This window comes from Patagioenas fasciata, chromosome 10 (assembly GCF_037038585.1).
Source record: "Patagioenas fasciata isolate bPatFas1 chromosome 10, bPatFas1.hap1, whole genome shotgun sequence".
NCBI lineage: Eukaryota > Metazoa > Chordata > Aves > Columbiformes > Columbidae > Patagioenas > Patagioenas fasciata.
The window spans coordinates 298,636-317,237 of record NC_092529.1 but is presented as its reverse complement, the minus strand read 5'-3'; the positions used below and the strand labels follow the sequence as shown (position 1 = coordinate 317,237).

General features: G+C 49.9%; 1 protein-coding gene across 1 annotated transcript; it reads left to right on the top strand.

Moving 5' to 3' along the window:
• The first annotated feature begins 5,276 nt into the window (after window positions 1-5,276).
• On the top strand, window positions 5,277-18,433 carry RBSN (rabenosyn, RAB effector). Its single transcript, XM_065846020.2, has 12 exons — window positions 5,277-5,453; window positions 5,901-6,171; window positions 7,755-7,898; window positions 9,240-9,340; window positions 9,961-10,006; window positions 10,113-10,274; window positions 10,887-11,128; window positions 11,939-12,009; window positions 12,988-13,074; window positions 13,552-13,654; window positions 14,027-14,101; window positions 14,995-18,433. Exons 1-12 carry the CDS (start codon window positions 5,277-5,279, stop codon window positions 16,126-16,128), a joined length of 2,613 nt encoding a protein of 870 aa, XP_065702092.1. The 3' UTR covers window positions 16,129-18,433.
• The last annotated feature ends 169 nt before the right edge of the window (window positions 18,434-18,602 follow it).

Sequence of the window (18,602 nt, the reverse complement as noted above, 5' to 3'; positions counted from 1 at the left end):
TCTCTACAGAATACCATTTCATATATCATTTCCAGCAATGAATGAACGCTTCTTACCCCTCAGGGAACACGTCTAAGCAAGATCACCACCACCTGCTATAAAATGTCCAAAATAAGTTAAAATCAGGAAAGACAGCAAAAAGAAAAAGGCAGGCCCAGAGGGGCAGCAGTAAAACGCACCCGGCCCTGCGCCACCACGACGCTGCCGGGGCTGCTGCGGGAAAGCCGGGGAGGGGAAGGGACAGGAGCGCCATGGCGGAGCGGGGTGTGCAGCTGCGAACTGCTGCTCCAGCTCTAAGTACTGCCTGCAAAATCTGTCCTTCCGAGCACATCTCTGGCGCACTTCATTACCAACGAATCAATCACTCACTGAAAGAGTGTGCTCTCCTCTCATTTACCTACTTAGGGCTAGTTGTAGTTCTCTTTAATCCTGGAGTTCCTACACCTACAGGATTATTTTGATTATGCTAAACATGGCTCATGGTGCTACGTTATCTCTGAAAAGACTTGGAGATAGAGCTACAAGAGCAACCTAGGAAAGAATGAAATTCATCACCAAATTCAAATTTTGCAGGAAGGTTAGAACTTGCACCTGCTCGGGATCTGATAACCTTATTTAATCCCATACTTCTTTTGAAACATAAGATTATTTACAAAAAGGGGACAAAAGTCCTCGGTTTCTCCATTTTATATTAAATTTTCCCCGACACAAAACACAGACAGGGAAATCCATCTGCTGGTGGGAACCGGACTTGTGGACTGTCTGCGATGGAGCGCACAAGTCCCTGCTGTCCCTCCCCACAGGAACAGCATGAACTCCCCACTCCTACAGGGAACGGGGAAGGATTCGGGTTGAACAGACACCTCTGATCAAAACACATGGGGAAGGTCCTTGAGGAAACTGAGTTATCTTATCTGCCTGCCTTGAGACTCCTTTTTGACCTGTGTGGAGGCAACTGTGGTTTGTTTTCTTTTGACGTAACCACTGCAGCTTGAAAGTTTTCAGAAGAAAACCAAGAAAAGGACATTTATCAGTTATCTGCTGAGATAAAGGAGCACAGGCTGAAGGAGGGTAGAGCAGAACTAAAATCATACCAGATCACAAATGGCATTGGTATGCTAGAGCATGGTATCAGCTCCTGGCAGAGCTGGGGCATCTCAGGTACTGGAAAGATCCCACCCAAAGGCAAAGCCAGCCCTTGGGGTCGTTTCAGCTGCTTTGTTTGACCTGCCCCAGTCAGACCTGCAGCCCAAGGAACACGGCCCGTTCACCCACAGCTGACGGACACGGCTCCTTCCTCGTGTTCACGTGAATCGGAAACAGGGACAAGCTGGGCCTAATCACACAAATGCTCCTGCAAAATGGCATGCAGGTAAACCAGGATCCGGCCTGCCACGTCAAAGGAAGTTACTGCCGTCTCCTCTCTGTAACGGATGCCCTAGCTGAACACAACTGAGCATGAGGCAGCGTAGATTCTTCAGTACTGACTGGAATAGGGACCATGTGAAATGATGACTGGGGAAACCAGAGGAAGCGACCTGCTTTGAAGAGGTTGCCTGAAATACGGTTGCTGTTTCAAACCCCTTTCCACAGAGAAGCATATGCTGCCAGCAGAAGTTCCCTCCTGATTCTGAAGCCAATACTGATGTGTGGGGTGCCTGAAGAAGCTACTGTGAAAAGAGAAAAGGAGGAGAAGGAGAGAGAAAAGCCAGGACAAATGAAAAATATAGTAAGACTTTATGACAGATTCTTTGAGCCAAAGCAGTCAGGACAAAAAGCAACCTCTTTGAACAAGCAGGTGTTGTTGAAGACAGCAAAAACAGCCCTGCAAAAAATCACAAATCATCCCCTGTCAAACACCCACTGCCGAGGGTGTTCCGCTTATGGATTTCAGACATGCTGCTGTCAAGAGGGGAACTGGTTGCTGTGCAAATTTTTAGGGGAAATAGAAGACAAGAGAGGCTACAGGACACAGCACCCAAATATGGGTGTGCTTGACATCTGAAATGTAATCTAGACATTGTGGCATATGGATCCTACAGTTCGAATGTTAAATAAAATGTAAACATGAGGGAATTCGGAATCTTCCTGTCTCTCCTCTATATGATTCCCCTGCTCTGTGTATTAATAAAAGCGGTGCCATTCTAAGGCACTCAGGACCAATATGCCAGGCTGCCCAGCAGCGCTAAGGGCCCAGACAAACGTGTGCAAACGTGCCAGTGCTGCAGCAGTTAACTGACAAACCAGAGAAGGGGGCTCAGGAGTCGTCAGCTGGCTCTCACAAACCCTCATGCTGTCAGTCTGATTGATGAGTCTGTAAATACGGAGAAAACCATGGCTTTGGCATGGAAACGCAGCTTCTGTCCTCTCTACACAGACTAATTAAACAAATTTGGTTTGTATCAAAATGTTTGCTACAGGCAACTCAGTTATATTGACTACATGAGTTTTGTTAAAAGGAACAGTGATATGCAGATTTTGTAGTTCTCTGAACAAAGCAAAAACTACAGAAAATGTTGGTTTAGATCTACCTAAACAAACGGTTGTAGGAAGAATTCTGTGCTACCCATTTCACTGTTAGGAGATTTATTTATTTTTTTAAATTTATCATTAAACTATAAAATTGAATTTAGGCCAATTTTAAACATGGCATCATTTTAAATTAACCAGCTGCTTAGTTTAGGGAATAATTGGAAAGAACATTCTGATTTTCCAAAGAACATTCTCATTCTTCTATCCCAAAGTCTATACTGAACTCAACACTGTTAATTTTCAGATGTCTTCAAGCTTTTTTCAGTGAGTAATCCACATTTGTGCAAAAATGTTCCCCTGCATTCCTTGGCCAGCAGACAGATGACTTCTAGTGTCCACCGACCTGCCCTGTGCAGGACCAGGTTCCGTTATTTAGCACCGCCAGCGGCACTAAGGGGTGACACACACGTCCAGTGGCACTAAGCTATGGCACACGTGTCCCTCCTGGCCACAGGTCCCGCCAGGGCTGTGGCACAGCCGGCGCGGCTCCCTCTGCTCAGCTCTGCTCACTGCCACCCGTGTCTCTTCTTGTGAGTAGCAACGACCAACTGAGCAACAGAGCAGGCCCTGAACTTCACTGTTAGAGTTATCACAACAGCTCACAAACATATTTTACAACTTATTGACTCAGTGTTTGCAAAGGACTCCGCGTGCAGCGCAGGAGGAGCAGTCGCACAATGGACGGGGGGGTTTGCAGGCCAAGCTCCTCGTTCCAGTGGCAGAACGGGTGGTACGCACCTGACTTTGCTTCTCAGAGGAGTGTTTGGAACATGTTCCTTTCCTGTGCTGCTGCTCTTTGACGTTGAATCACAACTATAAGCCCTTACAGATTCAAATTCAGTCCCCAACAGCATCTGTAGCATTTCAGTGAGATTTGTCCACAAAAACCTCTCTCTCTTCCTATTGCAACCAGCTGTATGAATGCTAATTAAGTTTTTGAAGAAGTGTAAACTGGATTGCTTTGGACGGACCTGGACTTTTCCAGTTTGTGAAGACTCTGTGGGGCAAGCGTGATGAGCCTAAGTGACAAGCAGCCAAAGTCTGTTCTCATTTACACCAGCACAAACCTGGACTATGCTCCACCTCTGTAACGGTGCACACGGCCCTCAGGGACACCGGAGCCCACATCTCCCTTTGGGAGCGAACAGACACCATTCAACACATCACTACATCTGGCATGCTCACTCTGTATTACTGCTTCTGTAATTCTCTCTGAGAGACTCCCAGTAAGAGTCCAATACTCCCATAAAGATCCAAATCATATTAAACAGGTACAATCGCTTTATGGGGAATGAGTTCCTCAGGAAGTGCTAAGGATCATTTATATTCAGAAACATGGAAACAAATGGCATTTTTCTTTCAAAACATTAAGTTAAATCTCTCTTTTCAAGAGTGATTGACACAACATGATGTTTTATCAGCAATTCAAAAAGATTAATTTGGTGAGATGCATTCTCAGAGTTTGTCATCAAAGGCAGAACATGCAAAAGAGCACAATTAACTAAGTGAAGATTCAGTGAAATTTTTGATTTCTAGTGCACATCCCAGGATGTTTCCATCCTCCTCACAACTCGCTGCCGGCAGTCCTCACTGTATTGTTTGCGTCCCAACAGCAAGCTACCAGACTTCAATTGCTGTATCTACCATTTCAATAAAGCTTTTGAAAATCAGCAGTTACTGAAGCTGTAGAGAGAGGCAGGTTTAAGGAAAGCGCTTGCTGTCCAGTGCACTCTTGCTTTTCCTTATACTTGACTCTTACTACCTGTGAATGCCAGGGGACCGACCTGCCGGGGCCACCAGGGCCGCACAGCCCCACAGGCGGGACCGACCCGCTGCTGCAGCCCAGAAAGCTGAGACACGAGTGGCAGCGCTGGGACACCCGCCACAGGGCTCGCTGAGCCAGCTGGTGACAGGAGCTCCCGTCAGCTTGTCACACCAAAGAGAAATCGGGGGCTTTGCATGCTGAATAAGGCGACTGCAACTGGAGTTATTTCCTCAGCTGACACTTTCTGTTCACAACTGAATCAAGACGGCACGGTTTAGGAAATCAGAGCATAATGGTTCTCGATAGGAAACTCTACACGAAAAAAAAAATGTGAGAGTTTAACTGCTCATAACATTTATTTACTCCTACGGTTAAACCAGTTTGGTTTTAAGACTTTGATTTCCCATTATACTTTTGCTGGATGATACAACTATAAATGCAAAACGGGTGAAATCCATTGGTGACGTGACAACGTGCTGAGAGCCGTTGTGTAACAGGCCAGACTGCAGGAATGAGACCGAATCTAGCACGGTTCCTAAAAACAGCTGGATGGATCCCTGATCCCACCGGGGACCCCTGGTGCCTTCCAGCTGGGACTCGAGGAGCTGGGCTGGGAGCGGCCATTCGTGCCCTGGGACAGCCCGGAGAGTGGGCAGCGCCACCGAGAGCCCGTCACCGAGAGCCCGTCACCGAGAGCCTGCCACCGAGAGCCTGCCACCGACAGCCCGTCACCGAGAGCCCGTCACCGAGAGCCTGTCCCTCAGAGAGCCCGTCACCGAGAGCCTGTCCCTCAGAGAGCCTGTCACCGAGAGCCCGTCACCGAGAGCCCGTCCCTCAGAGATCCCCACCACCGCCGTCTGGTGCCACCCCGCACACACCCGCAGCGGGGCCGGGCCGTTCCAGACCGGTGGACCCCGGGAGCGGACCCGGGAGCGGACACCGTCCCGCCCTCCAGCGACAGCTCCACGCTCGGCAGCGCATGCCTGAGTTGGACTCCGCCGGCCCTCCTTGTCCCCACCCTTCCCGCCCATCGATATCTCGGCGCTCGCCCCGCCCTCTGCCGGGCTGTACCGCTGCCGGGTCCCCGGGCGGCGAGAGCGCGGCGGCCGCGGCCTCCCCGCTGCTGGACACACGCACCTCCTGCCCCGGCGCTCCGGTGAGGCCCGGCCTGCGACCTCCGGGCCGGGAAGGCGGGCGGGGCGGGGTCCGGGCGGCCGCTCCTCCGGCGGTCGGCGCGAGCGCCAAGCTCCGCCCCTTCCCCGCGTGCCCCCCGCCCCGGCCGCGCGGGGGGCAACGGGCCCGGCGCGTGCTGGCCGCCCCGCGCCTGCGCAGCAGCCCCGCCGCCGGGCGCGAGCCGTGCAGCACCGGAAGCGGGCCGCAGAGCGGGCCCGGCCGCCGTCCGGCACTTCCGGGTCGCCGCGCAACTCCTTCCGGAGTAGCGGCGATCGGGCCCGGCGGCAGCGGTACCGGCCGAGCGGGTGCCGCATGCGGAGCGGCGGGACGCGACCCCGCCCCGCCCGGGGCCTCGGCGTGAGCGGCCGCTGCACCGCGACCAGGCCAGGCCGTTCCGCCCGCCCGACGCCGCCGCCCGCGTTTCTTTCAGGGAGCCGCAGGACGATGCCGCTGCCGCGCCGCTCGGGCCCGCGCTCCGTCCCGGCGAGGCCGCCGCGCCCCGCGCTGCGCTGCTGAGAGCGGGGAGAGCGCGGCCGCCATGGCCTCCGGCTGCCCCGCGCCCTTCGGCGAGCCCGGCGAGGCCCGGGAGGGCTTCCTGTGCCCGCTGTGCCGCCTGGACCTGCAGGCCTTCCAGCAGCTGCGCCAGCACTACGAGGAGGAGCACTCGCGAGAGGAGCGGGACGTGCGGGGACAGCTCCGCAGTGAGTGACCGGGGCTCCGGGACGGGGACAGCTCCGCAGGGAGGGACCGGGGCTCCGGGGCGGGGACAGCTCCGCAGGGAGGGACCGGGGCTCCGGGACGGGGACAGCTCCGCAGTGAGTGACCGGGGCTCCGGGGCGGGGAGAGCTCCGCAGGTAGGGACCGGGGCTCCGGGACGGGGACAGCTCCGCAGTGAGTGACCGGGGCTCCGGGACGGGGACAGCTCCGCAGGGAGTGACCGGGGCTCCGGGGCGGGGACAGCTCCGCAGGTAGGGACCGGGGCTCCGGGACGGGGACAGCTCCGCAGGGAGTGACCGGGGCTCCGGGACGGGGACAGCTCCGCAGGGAGGGACCGGGGCTCCGGGACGGGGACAGCTCCGCAGGGAGAGATCGGGGCTCCGGGACGGGGACAGCTCCGTAGTGAGTGACCGGGGCTCCGGGGCGGGGACAGCTCCGCAGTGAGTGACCGGGGCTCCGGGACGGGGACAGCTCCGCAGGGAGGGACCGGGGCTCCGGGGCGGGGACAGCTCCGCAGGGAGGGACCGGGGCTCCGGGACGGGGAGAGCTCCGCAGTGAGTGACCGGGGCTCCGGGACGGGGACAGCTCCGCAGGGAGGGATCGGGGCTCCGGGACGGGGACAGCTCCGCAGGGAGGGACCGGGGCTCCGGGGCGGGGACAGCTCCGCAGGGAGGGACCGGGGCTCCGGGGCGGGGACAGCTCCGCAGGGAGGGACCGGGGCTCCGGGGCGGGGACAGCTCCGCAGGGAGGGACCGGGGCTCCGGGACCGGGACAGCTCCGCAGGGAGGGACCGGGGCTCCGGCACCGCGGGTCGCTCGGGGTCCCCCGAGCGCTCACCGTGGGTTGAGGTGGGCTGCAGCTCACGGTCCGGTCTGTCTGTGAATTACCTTCTGCCGTTGCAGCAAGTTTACACGATTCGCAGTGCTTTAGAAGTTCAGTATTGAAAGCAGGCACTTGAAAAGATGTTGCTCTTCTAGTGCCTGATTTTTATGCATGAATTGATTATTGGCCCTTTGGGTTTTTTTGTTTGTTTCTATCCGGAAGCTCCGATGGATGCTGTCACCCGGATGCATTCCCACATGTGGAGTCTGTGGTCTCTGGGGGTTTTGCCCCAGGAGGCTGCTCTCCTCTCACTGGCGTTCACGTGAGAGAACGCCGTGGGCTGTTTAGTACTTTTGAAATCATTTAGATATACAAACACACTGAAATTATAAGTTTGTAGTTTGTGCAGCAAGAGAAAGGAACCGTTGAACATCCTTGAATCTTAAGAAAATCATAGGGAATTAAGAGAAATAATGTAGTATGTGCATGATGTCCCAGAATGCTGTGAAACAGGTCCCTGCTGTGTTGTCATTAGGACATTAGTGCTACTTTATAACAGGTAACAAAGAGCATTTTGTGGTTTTCTGAACCGCATTCTGTTTCTAAACAGAACTCGTTAAGGATAAACATGTCATCAAGGAAAAAGACTTGTGCTGAAAGATGAGGAATGCTCTGTACTGGTTTCATGTGACAGACACGGAGTGAGTACTGGCCACGTTTGATAACTTGTCTCTATCTGTTTCAGATCTAGTCCAGAAGGCCAAAAGAGCAAAGAAGAAATTGCTGAGGCAAGAAGGAGATGACAGAACAGATTCTGGGTCTCAGGAGCGATACGAGTCGTTCAGCTATGGGGGCATTGATCCGTACATGTGGGAGCCCCAGGAAGTAGGTAGGAAGCTGGAAGGTGCTGTGGCTGAGGGAGCTTTTCTTCTGATGTCATTTGGAAAGTGCTGCAGTGTTGCTGAGGTCACTCCGATTTGTGTCTGTGCTGTGTTTCATGCGCTGTAGCATGGGGTTATGGTTTGTTTGTGCAGCCCGTCTGTGTTGTGTGGGCCAATGGGGAAAACGCAGGCAATGGCGTGGTGTTCTGCCTGGGCTGTTGAGGCCTGCCGGTGGCGTGTTCACCTCTGTGCAGCTTTGCCCAGGTGTTCTGCGACCAGCGCAGGGCTTTTTACAAAACACATCACCCACTAATTCATAATTAAGCTATAGCTAAATAAAATCTCCAGCTTTTGGGCTACACTTAAAGTAGTTGTTAGTTTACATGTCTGACAGAAAGCTTGTCCGTGTATTTCAGCAGCAATCACAAATATTAGCGGAGAATAAACTGAGGCAGTGAACTAGCAGTAGGTTTCTGAGCACTACAGAAGTGAGAACTGTTTTCTGATCAGAGTGGAGAAGATGAACCTTACGGATTTTAGGATGAGATTTGGTGGGTTTGTGACAGGGACTGTGATATCTCCAAAGCAGTTGCGGAATTCAGTTACACAGAGTGGCCCGTTCATTCCTGTTACTTCAGCTTTGCAGGGCTTTTGGTTATTTCATTAAGGTGAGGAAGTGAGATTCTTACAGTGACTTGGGTAGTATCAAAAAGCAACGTCTGATTTTGTATTCTACCAGTCAGAAGAAAGATTATTTTTTAAATTTTGTCTGTAATTTTCATTTTTAATACCTGGCTCATCTTACTCGGAAAAGGATCAAAATCTAAACTTGAAGCCAACGTTGTCAAGTATGAGTTGTACATTTCTTAAACAGATGCTACGTTGTTCTTTGGTATCCTTGGTGATCGGTTTTCTGTAAATCTGAACTGTCCTCAAGGGTTTGATTCAGAGCCCTAAAGGTGGAAGGATGATCAGAAATCCAAAAGAGAAGTTGCTGTTGCACAGACCTCCAGTAGTCACTGCACCTGCCTCGTGCCCTTGTTCAGCACACAGCCAGGAGCTAAAGGCAGCCCGTTTTGAGAGTGCTGCTGCTTGGTAATAGTTTGCCAAATGTAACCGAGGGATGAGGAGGGGAAAAAAAAATCACTGCAGCTGTTTTAACATAGTGCCTGCCTTTTTCTGTAGTAGAAATAAACCTCTTCACTGCTAGCCTGAAGATTAGGCTTTAACCTGCATGTTTTATTTAGAACAGCACCATTAAAATGTAGCTGTCTTTTAAGAGCTAATGAAATGCATTTAAATCTGTACAGAACACCTGGGTGACTGAGGAATCTCTGCTCTCTCTGCAGGCGCTATGAGAAGCCATCTCTCTGATTTCAAGAAGCACCGAGCAGCCAGGATTGATCACTACGTAGTTGAAGTCAACAAGTTAATAATCAGGTTAGAAAAGGTAAATTTGCTGGTTTTTGATATTCCAGTCTTCTGCATGTTTCCTAGGTGTAAAAATGTAATATGTTACTATAAAGTATGCCAGTTTATCTAGCAGTACACTTATAAAGGACAGTAACCTGTGATTCCCTTCACACATCACTGTTTTCCTCGTTTATCCTTGCGTGCTGTGCTTGCTCTGACCCCCTGCTGCGGATGTGATTTCTGTTTCCACGCACTGTTTTCAAGCTGAAGATGCTATTTCCACATGCTTCAAAACCAATATGCTTTCCTGTGTATTTCCTCCAGCTTTACTAAATTTCTCCCTAACGTTTTTGTTACAATTCTTCCAGCTTCTCATTCTTCGAAGTCTAGCAAGGTTATACTTACGTTTTGGCTCAGATAGAGCAGTGTTGATGCTGTAAGGACTATGTCCAATGTGCTCCAGTTTGTGCAGGTTTGGCACTACTTGTATGAAAATGGCATTTGAATTCCTGCAATTTTCCTATTTACTTCTATGTAAAACAGGCTGAGACCCCTGGTTTTTTTCTAATGCCGGGTTTCTGTTTCTTATTGGGCTGGGTTGTGTTGGGTGTTTTCCTTGCAAAATACAATTTTCTTGAATGTATTATCTTCTACTAGCTTACGTCGTTTGACAGAGCGAACACTGAGTCAGCTAAAATAAGAGGTCAGTATGAGCTTACATCAGACTGTTTGCTCCTATAGTTTAACCAGGCAAGGAATTAATTGAGTATCTCATGCTGTGTGTTCCCTCCCTTCTTGCCTGCTCACAGCTATAGAGAAGTCTGTTGTGCCTTGGGTCAGCGATCAGGATGTTCCGTTCTGCCCAGACTGTGGCAATAAGTTCAGTATTCGAAACCGGCGTCACCACTGCCGCCTCTGCGGCTCTATCATGTGCAAGAAGTGCACGGAACTCGTCAGCCTGCCTTTGGCGAGTGAGTACAGCGTGTGCTGTTAATTCTCTTAGCTAACCTCATCCCGGCTTTTTGCCGTCAGGAAAAACACTGCTGCTAATATTCCACCTGTGCGGAAAACTTGGTCCTTAATGTGCCATTCGGCTTCATGCTGACAAGGTTCTTGGCACTTAAAACTATTGTGGCTATTTCCAGTCTTGCCCATGGCTGTCCAAACACTGACATTAAGGAGATTCAATAACAAGACTTCCAGAAGCCCTTTGAACTTGAATTTCCTCATCTAGTGCATTGGAGAGTGGACTGTATTTTCTGTGGAAATAAATGATATTATCTCTGCTTTATGGAGCATGCAAGCTCCAACCTGAGAATGCTTCTAGGCATAAATAAAGTAGGTGGAACTCAGCAGTCTGCTCCCTCGCTGCTTTTAAAATGAAGCAGCATTTTACAGTGAAGACCCAAATGCTGACTTGCAGTCTTGGTTGTCAGGGGTTCCTTGCATGTCTTTCAGCAGACTGTTTCAACTTGCTTTTCTAATATTACCTGAATGTAAAGTTTCTGTTAAAGCACAGTTTGTGTTGGTAAGATCTATTGGCTTCCTCAGTCAATGTAAAATTACCTGTGTGTAATTTTTAGGCAAGCTCACCAGTGCCAGCAAAGAGGCCTTGGGCTCCCACACCAGCCCCAACTCCTCGCCCAACAGTGTCCACGGCTCCCGCCGCGGCAGCATCAGCAGCATCAGCAGCGTGAGCTCCGTTCTGGACGAGAAGGACGACGACCGAATCCGTTGTTGTCGGCACTGCAAAGATACCCTGTTGAAAAGAGAACAACAGATTGATGAGAAGGAGTACACTCCAGAGATTGTGAAACTCTACGAGGTAAATCAAACTCCGCTCTTCCATCCCCGGTGTGTGTACCTGTGGTTTTCACTCCTGGACTTTCGGCTTATCGCATGTCCAACTTCTTTATGACTTAATACTCACTTGTGTTAGAATAGACTATTGGGTGATTAGGCCACATAACAAAGATATATATGAAATGACGGAGCCAGTTGCTGTCCCACGGTAACTTCAAACGTCATTTTACAATACATCATCATTCTCATCATCTGGAATGAACTGTTCCAAGATGCCTCTCCCTTAGAGTTGTGAACTATGGCAGCTGAGGTTCCTCAGAGCAGCTCATTTACTCCTGTGCACTTTGCTGACGGGCTGCACTGGAAGTACAGGAATCGGTGTTGTTGGCACTGTTTGTGCTCACACTGCTGGCAAATGCTTTTTTGGGCCATCTCAGCATACGGCTGGAGCATTGTTTTCAAATCCGCTGTGAAAGCAGGCGCTGACAGTCATCGCAGTCTTTGCAGTAGTGTCTGCACCCCCGGTCAGTTTTAGCGGGAGTTCCTGCCAGGGCTCCTTGGGAGGAGATGTAAGGCTAGAAGTTGCCCAAGCTGTCCATTAAAACTGCTTCCGAATCTCAATCCACCTTGCAGGGGCACGGGGGGGTCTTTCTGTTCCTGACCGTGCCACCCGTGTTCTGAGGATAACTGGGGGCTGCTCATGCTGGACAGTTAAACAGCTTTCATCGCAGGAAACCTGGTGCACAGGCAACATGGAGCACTTGTGGCAGCATGTTCTTGCATTAGTGTTTTAATAAAAATGCCTTTTTTAATACGTTTTGTTTTAATCGAGAAACTGCGACTCTGCATGGAGAAGGTTGACCAGAAGGCACCAGAATACATAAGGATGGCAGAATCACTAAAGTAAGCCACAGTTGCTGATTTTGTTTATGAATAGATGGTTTTTTTCCTCCTCAAAAGTGTGGAAAGGAGTAAGGAAGTGGTGTGCTAAGGCTGCAAGAGTGTGTAAATTATAAGAAAAAGTAGTGTTAGATTATCTGTTGTCTTCTGGATATTCTTTCAACAAAGTAGTACTGAATTAATTATTAGTAACATTTCTTACAGAGAAGTCTGATTTATTTTTTTGGAGCCACTTCCCAGTGAGGCCCCACTGTTGCACTTGGGCATGTCATCCTTGCACAAAGGCCGTACAAGGCTACACGTTTGTGTACACGAGCCTTTTTGAGCCGCTGGAGCAGGACAGCGCTGCCCTGAGCTGGAGGCGCAGCTCCGGCGGTGGCAGCGAGGGCGGTTGGGCTGTGTCTGCGCTGTTCGGTGCCCGCGGGCTGCCCGGGGACCAGCGGCTCTCGGGGGTCGCGCTTCTGCGTGCAGTTCTCACAGTTCCCCGCTGAAATCTTTCCACCCAGACCTGCAAGAGATTGTCAGGTTACACCTGGCTTGCAGAGCAGAGAAATACACATGTTGGTCTTAGACCGTGAAGCATGTCTGCTTGGGAAGTTAAAGGTAACGAGTATTTCTGTACCTGTTGTGTAGATCTGATAGCTGTGGAAAAGTTAGGCTGTCATTCACCATAACAAACTGTTAGTGTAAAGAAACACCTCCCAAAGGGCAGAAAAGTATAGAATGTGAAAAACATGCTAAGCTGCTACTGCTTTTTGTCCTGACTTCATGAGAGCTGGTGTTACGTGGCTTCATAACTGGAGAACAGTAAAAATACGCGTCTGGGTAATGGAAGCAAATGTCGGAAACAACAGACTTCTTACTGATGAAATGAAAGATTTCTGACCAGCAGTGAGTCTTGGTCACCCTGGAATAACTTTTTGTGTTGTATGTGTTGTTAGTTGGATGCACGACTTACAATAAGTTGTATTTATTTCTTAGTGCTGGGGAGACAACCTACAGTCTTGAACATGCTAATGACTTGAGGGTGGAGATTCAAAAAGTATACGAATTTATCGATGCCTTAAGGTAAGAGATGTCTCTCCCCTGCCCCCAGCATGTGTGCATCTCCCTCTTGGGACTTCCCTGGAGTTTTTCTTGACTGTTGGTGTCTATGTGTAGCATATACCTGCTTATTCATATAGATAATGGATTTGTCAGCCGTAAAGAGCGTGTGAAAAGGTAGATGCTGTTCCCATGCACCAGCAACTTCTACTTTCTTTTCCAGTCTTAAAAATCATGCATTCCTCTGCAGTAACTAAGCACAAAGGAAATTAATAGTGGCACGGGTTTGGGTTGGTTTGGTTTTGGTGTGGGGTTTTGTGTGTTGGGTTTTTTGTTTGTTCAGGGTGGGAGTGGGAAGTATTGTAACTTGTAAGATCCAAAATGGCTTACCTGAAAGAATATCAGGAAGTTTTCCTCCAGGATTGTCTGTCTCCCTTTCTGTTGCATTTGCACTGGCCCTTGTTTCTGAACTGATGGGGCTCTATGTTTGCTTCGATTCAGTAAGAAGATTTTGAGTCTAGGCTTGCATGAAGATCCCCAACCTCATCCTAAAACACTACAGCTTCAGAGAATGATACGATATTCAGCTACGCTTTTTGTTCAGGTAAATGGAGCATATGTTATGACCTGAATGTTAATTTTATATAGTGTTCTCTGCCAGGCATCCCTGCGGTTTGTAGCTGTTTTGACAGGAAGTGTAGTTCCAGGCATTTTCTGTAGCTCCCCTAATGACTCAGGGTAGCCTGAGCTGAGCCAGCTGGAGCACAAACAGCAGCCGAGCAGCCCCGAGGTCAGAGCCACGTGTGAGCCTGAGCCGAACGGTGGCAGGGAAGCCGTGCTCAGCCGGGCAGCAGCGGCTGCGGAGCAGGAGCAGCTTATGTTGTCTGGGGGTGCTGGGGTGGTATTTTTTCTGCAGGTACTTGAGCATTGGCTGAATGCCTGCAAGCAATGCTGTCAATATTTCCATTTTTGCCAGGAAAAGCTGCTTGGCCTAATGTCCCTGCCAACCAAAGATCAGTACGAAGACCTGAAGAGGAGAAGACTGCAATTGGTAAGACAGGTGAAGATCTGTTGTTCCCCCTAGTGTTGAGGTCTCCTCAGGGGCCTGAGCCTGGTAGCTGTGGGTGTATGAATAGTCACCTTTAACACTGGATTTCAGGCTTTAATTTCTTAATGCAAATCACTCCATACCCTTTTTCAGGGGTTCATGTGACGCTGTATTCCCTGGGGAACACGAGTAGGTGTGTGCTGAGCAGCTGGACACTGCCAGAAGCCAGCAGGGACTGAGCTGCACGAGCTGTTGCTGCTGCAGCACCTGCAGAGTGAGCCCTGAACTGAGCATGTTGGCTTACGGGGATTGTCACGTTGCATTCTGGAATTCATTTGCACAAGCACAGTTTGGAGTTTTCCTTCAGTGGTGAAAAGGGCACATTAGAACAAGGGTGCCTCTTCAGAGAGGTTTTTCTGTTAGGTGGGAGGACGTCATTAATTGTAAGCTAAACCAGCTGTATCTTGAGGTAGAAGTTAAGAATCGTTGCGCTCCAAAACCTGACGGTATCGGTGACGGTTAACACTGATGTTCTGTTACAGATGCCTGCTGTGGTCAGACATAAGGTTGCTGCCCAAATCTGTCTAGACTCTGCATGGGTGCATTAGGCATTTTTTCCTCTTTGTAAAGCGCCGCCACTGCTCCTACTTGCCATCAGGTTTGTAGAGGCAGATGGCATGGGATTTTGATGAATTTGGTCACAACCAAGCTGAAGGGAACCATTTAGGTCATATTATGAAGACAAGCATTTTCTGCAAAGTAATAAAAATGCCCCTGGTCCCTTTTGGGTGGCAGCAGGCAATGTCCAGGATCAGGTGAATTCTTGTACCTGTGGGTATTTAGAATGGAGTGTTTGAAGCTCATAGTGTTCTCCTACCACATGTTTTTTGGTTTAGATGGCTCTCGAAGCACATGGGAAACAAGAGGAAAAGCAGCAAGACTTAATCTTGAGATCTGCAGCTGCAGTTAACGGTGATGCAACTCAGCTGAAAAAAGGAACAGTCAGGAAGTGTGAAGGCTGGTTACCCACGTCCAGCGCATCCAGAGAGCGGGAGATAGCAGACCCGCTTCTGCAGCAGATCGACAATATCACATCCTTCATTAAGCAAGCAAAGGCAGCTAACAGGATAGACGAGGTCCGTATGTTGCAAGAGAACCTGAGGCAGCTTCAGGATGAATATGATCAACAACAAACTCTGAAAGCTATTGAGCTTTCTAAAAAACAGGCAGAAGAGGAAGAGAGGCAGAGGGAGGAACTTCAGGTCCTCCGTGAGAAAGAGTGGGAAAGAGAACACCACAGGTTCCTGTCTCAGCATTCAAGGACACGTTCCTTGGACTTCAGAGAAGTTGGGCAGCAGCAGCATGAAGTGACACAGAATCGGAACTTGACAGCCCATGTGTTGGATTTGGATATTACTCAGATCAAAAGGGACCCAAGTTTTGAAACTCCTGCTGTTGAGCAGCTGCCAGCTGAAGAGCCCTTGGTCTTTGCCCTCAGACCCCAGGGTGTCCCACAGGGTGACAAGGACCGCGAGCAGCCAGCCTGTCTGAACCCCTTTGAAGATGAAGCAGATACCCCTCAGTCAGAGGAAGATTCTACGAACCCATTTGCCAAAGACACTTCCCCAGTGGTTTCTTTCTCTAACACAGCTTTGCAAAGTGATAAAAAAGAATATAATCCATTTGAAAATGAGGAGGAGGATGAACAAACTAATGGAGAACCTGGCAGTACTACAAACCCTTTTGAAGAGGATGAAAATCCATCTCAAAAGCCTGGGGGCAGCTGGAATTCCGGGAATCCGTTTGAAGAGGGGTCCTCTACCAACCCCTTTGAGGTGGAGGATGGCAGTGAGATCTCTGGGGAGGAGGCTATAGAAGAAGAGCTGCTTCTCCAACAGATAGATAATATCAAAGCTTACATATTTGATGCCAAACATAGCGGACGAATGGATGAGGTGGAGGTACTGACAGAAAACTTGAAGGAATTGAAGCGCACGTTAGCGAAGCAGAAGGAGAAATCCAACTGCTGAAGCAGCAATAGGGCTGTGTAATAATTGTTTTAGGTCTGCTGTAGGGCATGGGAAGGTAGAGCAGAGACAAACAGGAGTACAGGTCACAAGGGGGAAGTGAGAAAATTGGCTTTTATGCACTTTCAACGAGGCATTGCCACTACTACTTGGTCTAGAATTCCAGAGGTGCGCTGCTGCCCTCCAACACTTAGACTAACAAATTTTTAAACAACTTGTTACAACACTCTTTTAACGCTAGCTCGTGTTATTGTTGCTTATTTTGGTCAGAGTGGTGAAGCACTAACAGGGAACTATGATCTGGGAATGGTTTCAATGTTGGTTTGTCATCTTTCCCCCTTCCTGTTGTATTGGCCTTTTGGGTGGGGCTGTGACTGAAGAGATGAGGCTTGACAGCTCGCTCATCTCCGCGCTGCCCCAGTGCCGCGTCCAGGCCGGCGCGGCTGCGCGGTGGTGGTGCTGAAGTGCTGGTAAAGGCTTCTCTGAGGTGCAGAACGTACAGCTTGCAGATCAATTTTGTGCAATGGCAATACATAAAAGGGATTTTAAGACTGAGAACTTTATAATTTATCTTAATATGAATAACTTTTAACCGTGTTTATAAAAAACCCCAGGTAGAATTGGGGGCTGTCTTTCCATGGCTTTGTTTCCCACTTTGAGCGTAAACGGCAGCGCAAGAGCCGGTGCCCGCTGGCTGCAGAGACCTCTCGTGCGGGAGCACATCCGCTCGTGTCCGCGCACAGAGCCGCGGGCTGGCACCACTTCTCACTGAATGCAAAGGGTGACCCTCCAGTTCCCAGTAATCTTATGGAACCTACACATTCCTTTACGTCTTCTGGGTGACAGAATGATCATGGTTGTTACGTTTGTGAGACTGGAACCCTTTTGTTTGTAGCATTCAAGGAACAAAAATCTTGTTTACAATGGAGAGCTGAAGTGCCACTGAACTGGAGTTCTGTGAAAGCCCGTGGCTGCCGTAGTGCCAAACCGCAGTTCTCTGCCATCCGGTTCCCCCAGAAGCTGTTGCGAGGGTCGGGCGTGCCTGTCTGGAATAGCAGCTCCATTGCTGCAGTCCGGGGTGCCGAGGTGACACGGGAGCGCTTGGTGACGGGTGTCAGAACCTGGGACCTGCGGCTGGGCCGGGCTGGGGCTGGGTGAGACGGAGCCTGAGCTGCTGGGTCTGACCCGAGGACGGCAGAGTCCAGCACCGGGTTTGCAAGGAGGAGTCAGTCTAACAGGTGTATTTATTTGAAGCTGGAAATTGGGCAGATCACACTGTATAGCACTATTAATAGTGGGCCTAGTTGGAAGGGTAAACATTTATGGAACAGGATGGCTTTTAATTGTCTCTAATATATATTAGCATAGCTATAACCCAAGTATTGCGTAATATTTTAGAGACATAAATAATTACCCTACCTATAGAGCAGGAACTCCAGTTTTATTCTGCTGTAAATGAAAGTGGAGAGGGGACTTCCAGAACTGCTGTTTAGAACCCAATACTGCCCATATCCTCAGTTAATAGCACTAGTAACTGTCAAAAGAACTCGGAGCAGGTGGTGAAGGACGGCTGGTGCTCTTCACTGACACTGCAAGGTGTGCAGAACGGGGTGTGCAGAACAGGGTGTCTTAAAGCCATGAAGTTTTTATACTGAGATGTTTTATTGGAGTTGATCAAGTCCCTGAGTGTTATTTTGCACCACGTGAAATGAACTGATGATTCAGAAAGGTCATAAACCAAACGTGCACTGTGACACCAGGTTCAGGAAGGCAGCAAAAAATAAATGTTAGGATAGCTAAACATAATCCCTGGAATATTGTTTAACAGAAGTTGTTCAAGACAGACACGTTTGCTGGTCAAGAGGATCGCTCCCTGCACTATAACCCACAGGCATTCTTGGTATCAACACGAGAAACAAACGAACAAAACATTTCAGTGGCTTCAGCTTTCACATCTAAAGTGTTTTTCCTGTTGCAACTATCCTGCCTTCTTTGTATGTTCAGTCTAATACACTAATAATTAAAGTATCCTTCTTGTACATGTAGTAATGTCTTTCCAAGCAGATGACAGGCTAGCATACCTCATGATCCGTCAGTGTGACCTGTGACAGAGCAGACGCCCGATGCTGGCGGCACCTCCAGCCCTCCCGCCAGCCCTGGGGCTGCTGTGGGGCTCACCCGGCCCTGCGGAGCGGAGACTGAGCCAGAAGGGTCCAGAGCTCACGCTGACTTTTGGTAGAACTGCATGCACTACTCGGTATGGTAACTTTGTAAACAGAGATGAAATAAAACGACCTGTTTATTTTGTGCTGTTTGTCCTTGTCAGTTTCTGCAGGACACGTGTGGAAAGTTGGACTTGACCGCTGGCTCAGAAAAGCTGGACAGTTGTAAGCTGGTGTGTCCGCCTGACTCGGGCGCGTGCAGTGCCGCACGGTCACGGTCGCACGCTGGTACACGGGGCAGTCGTCTGGCGAGGC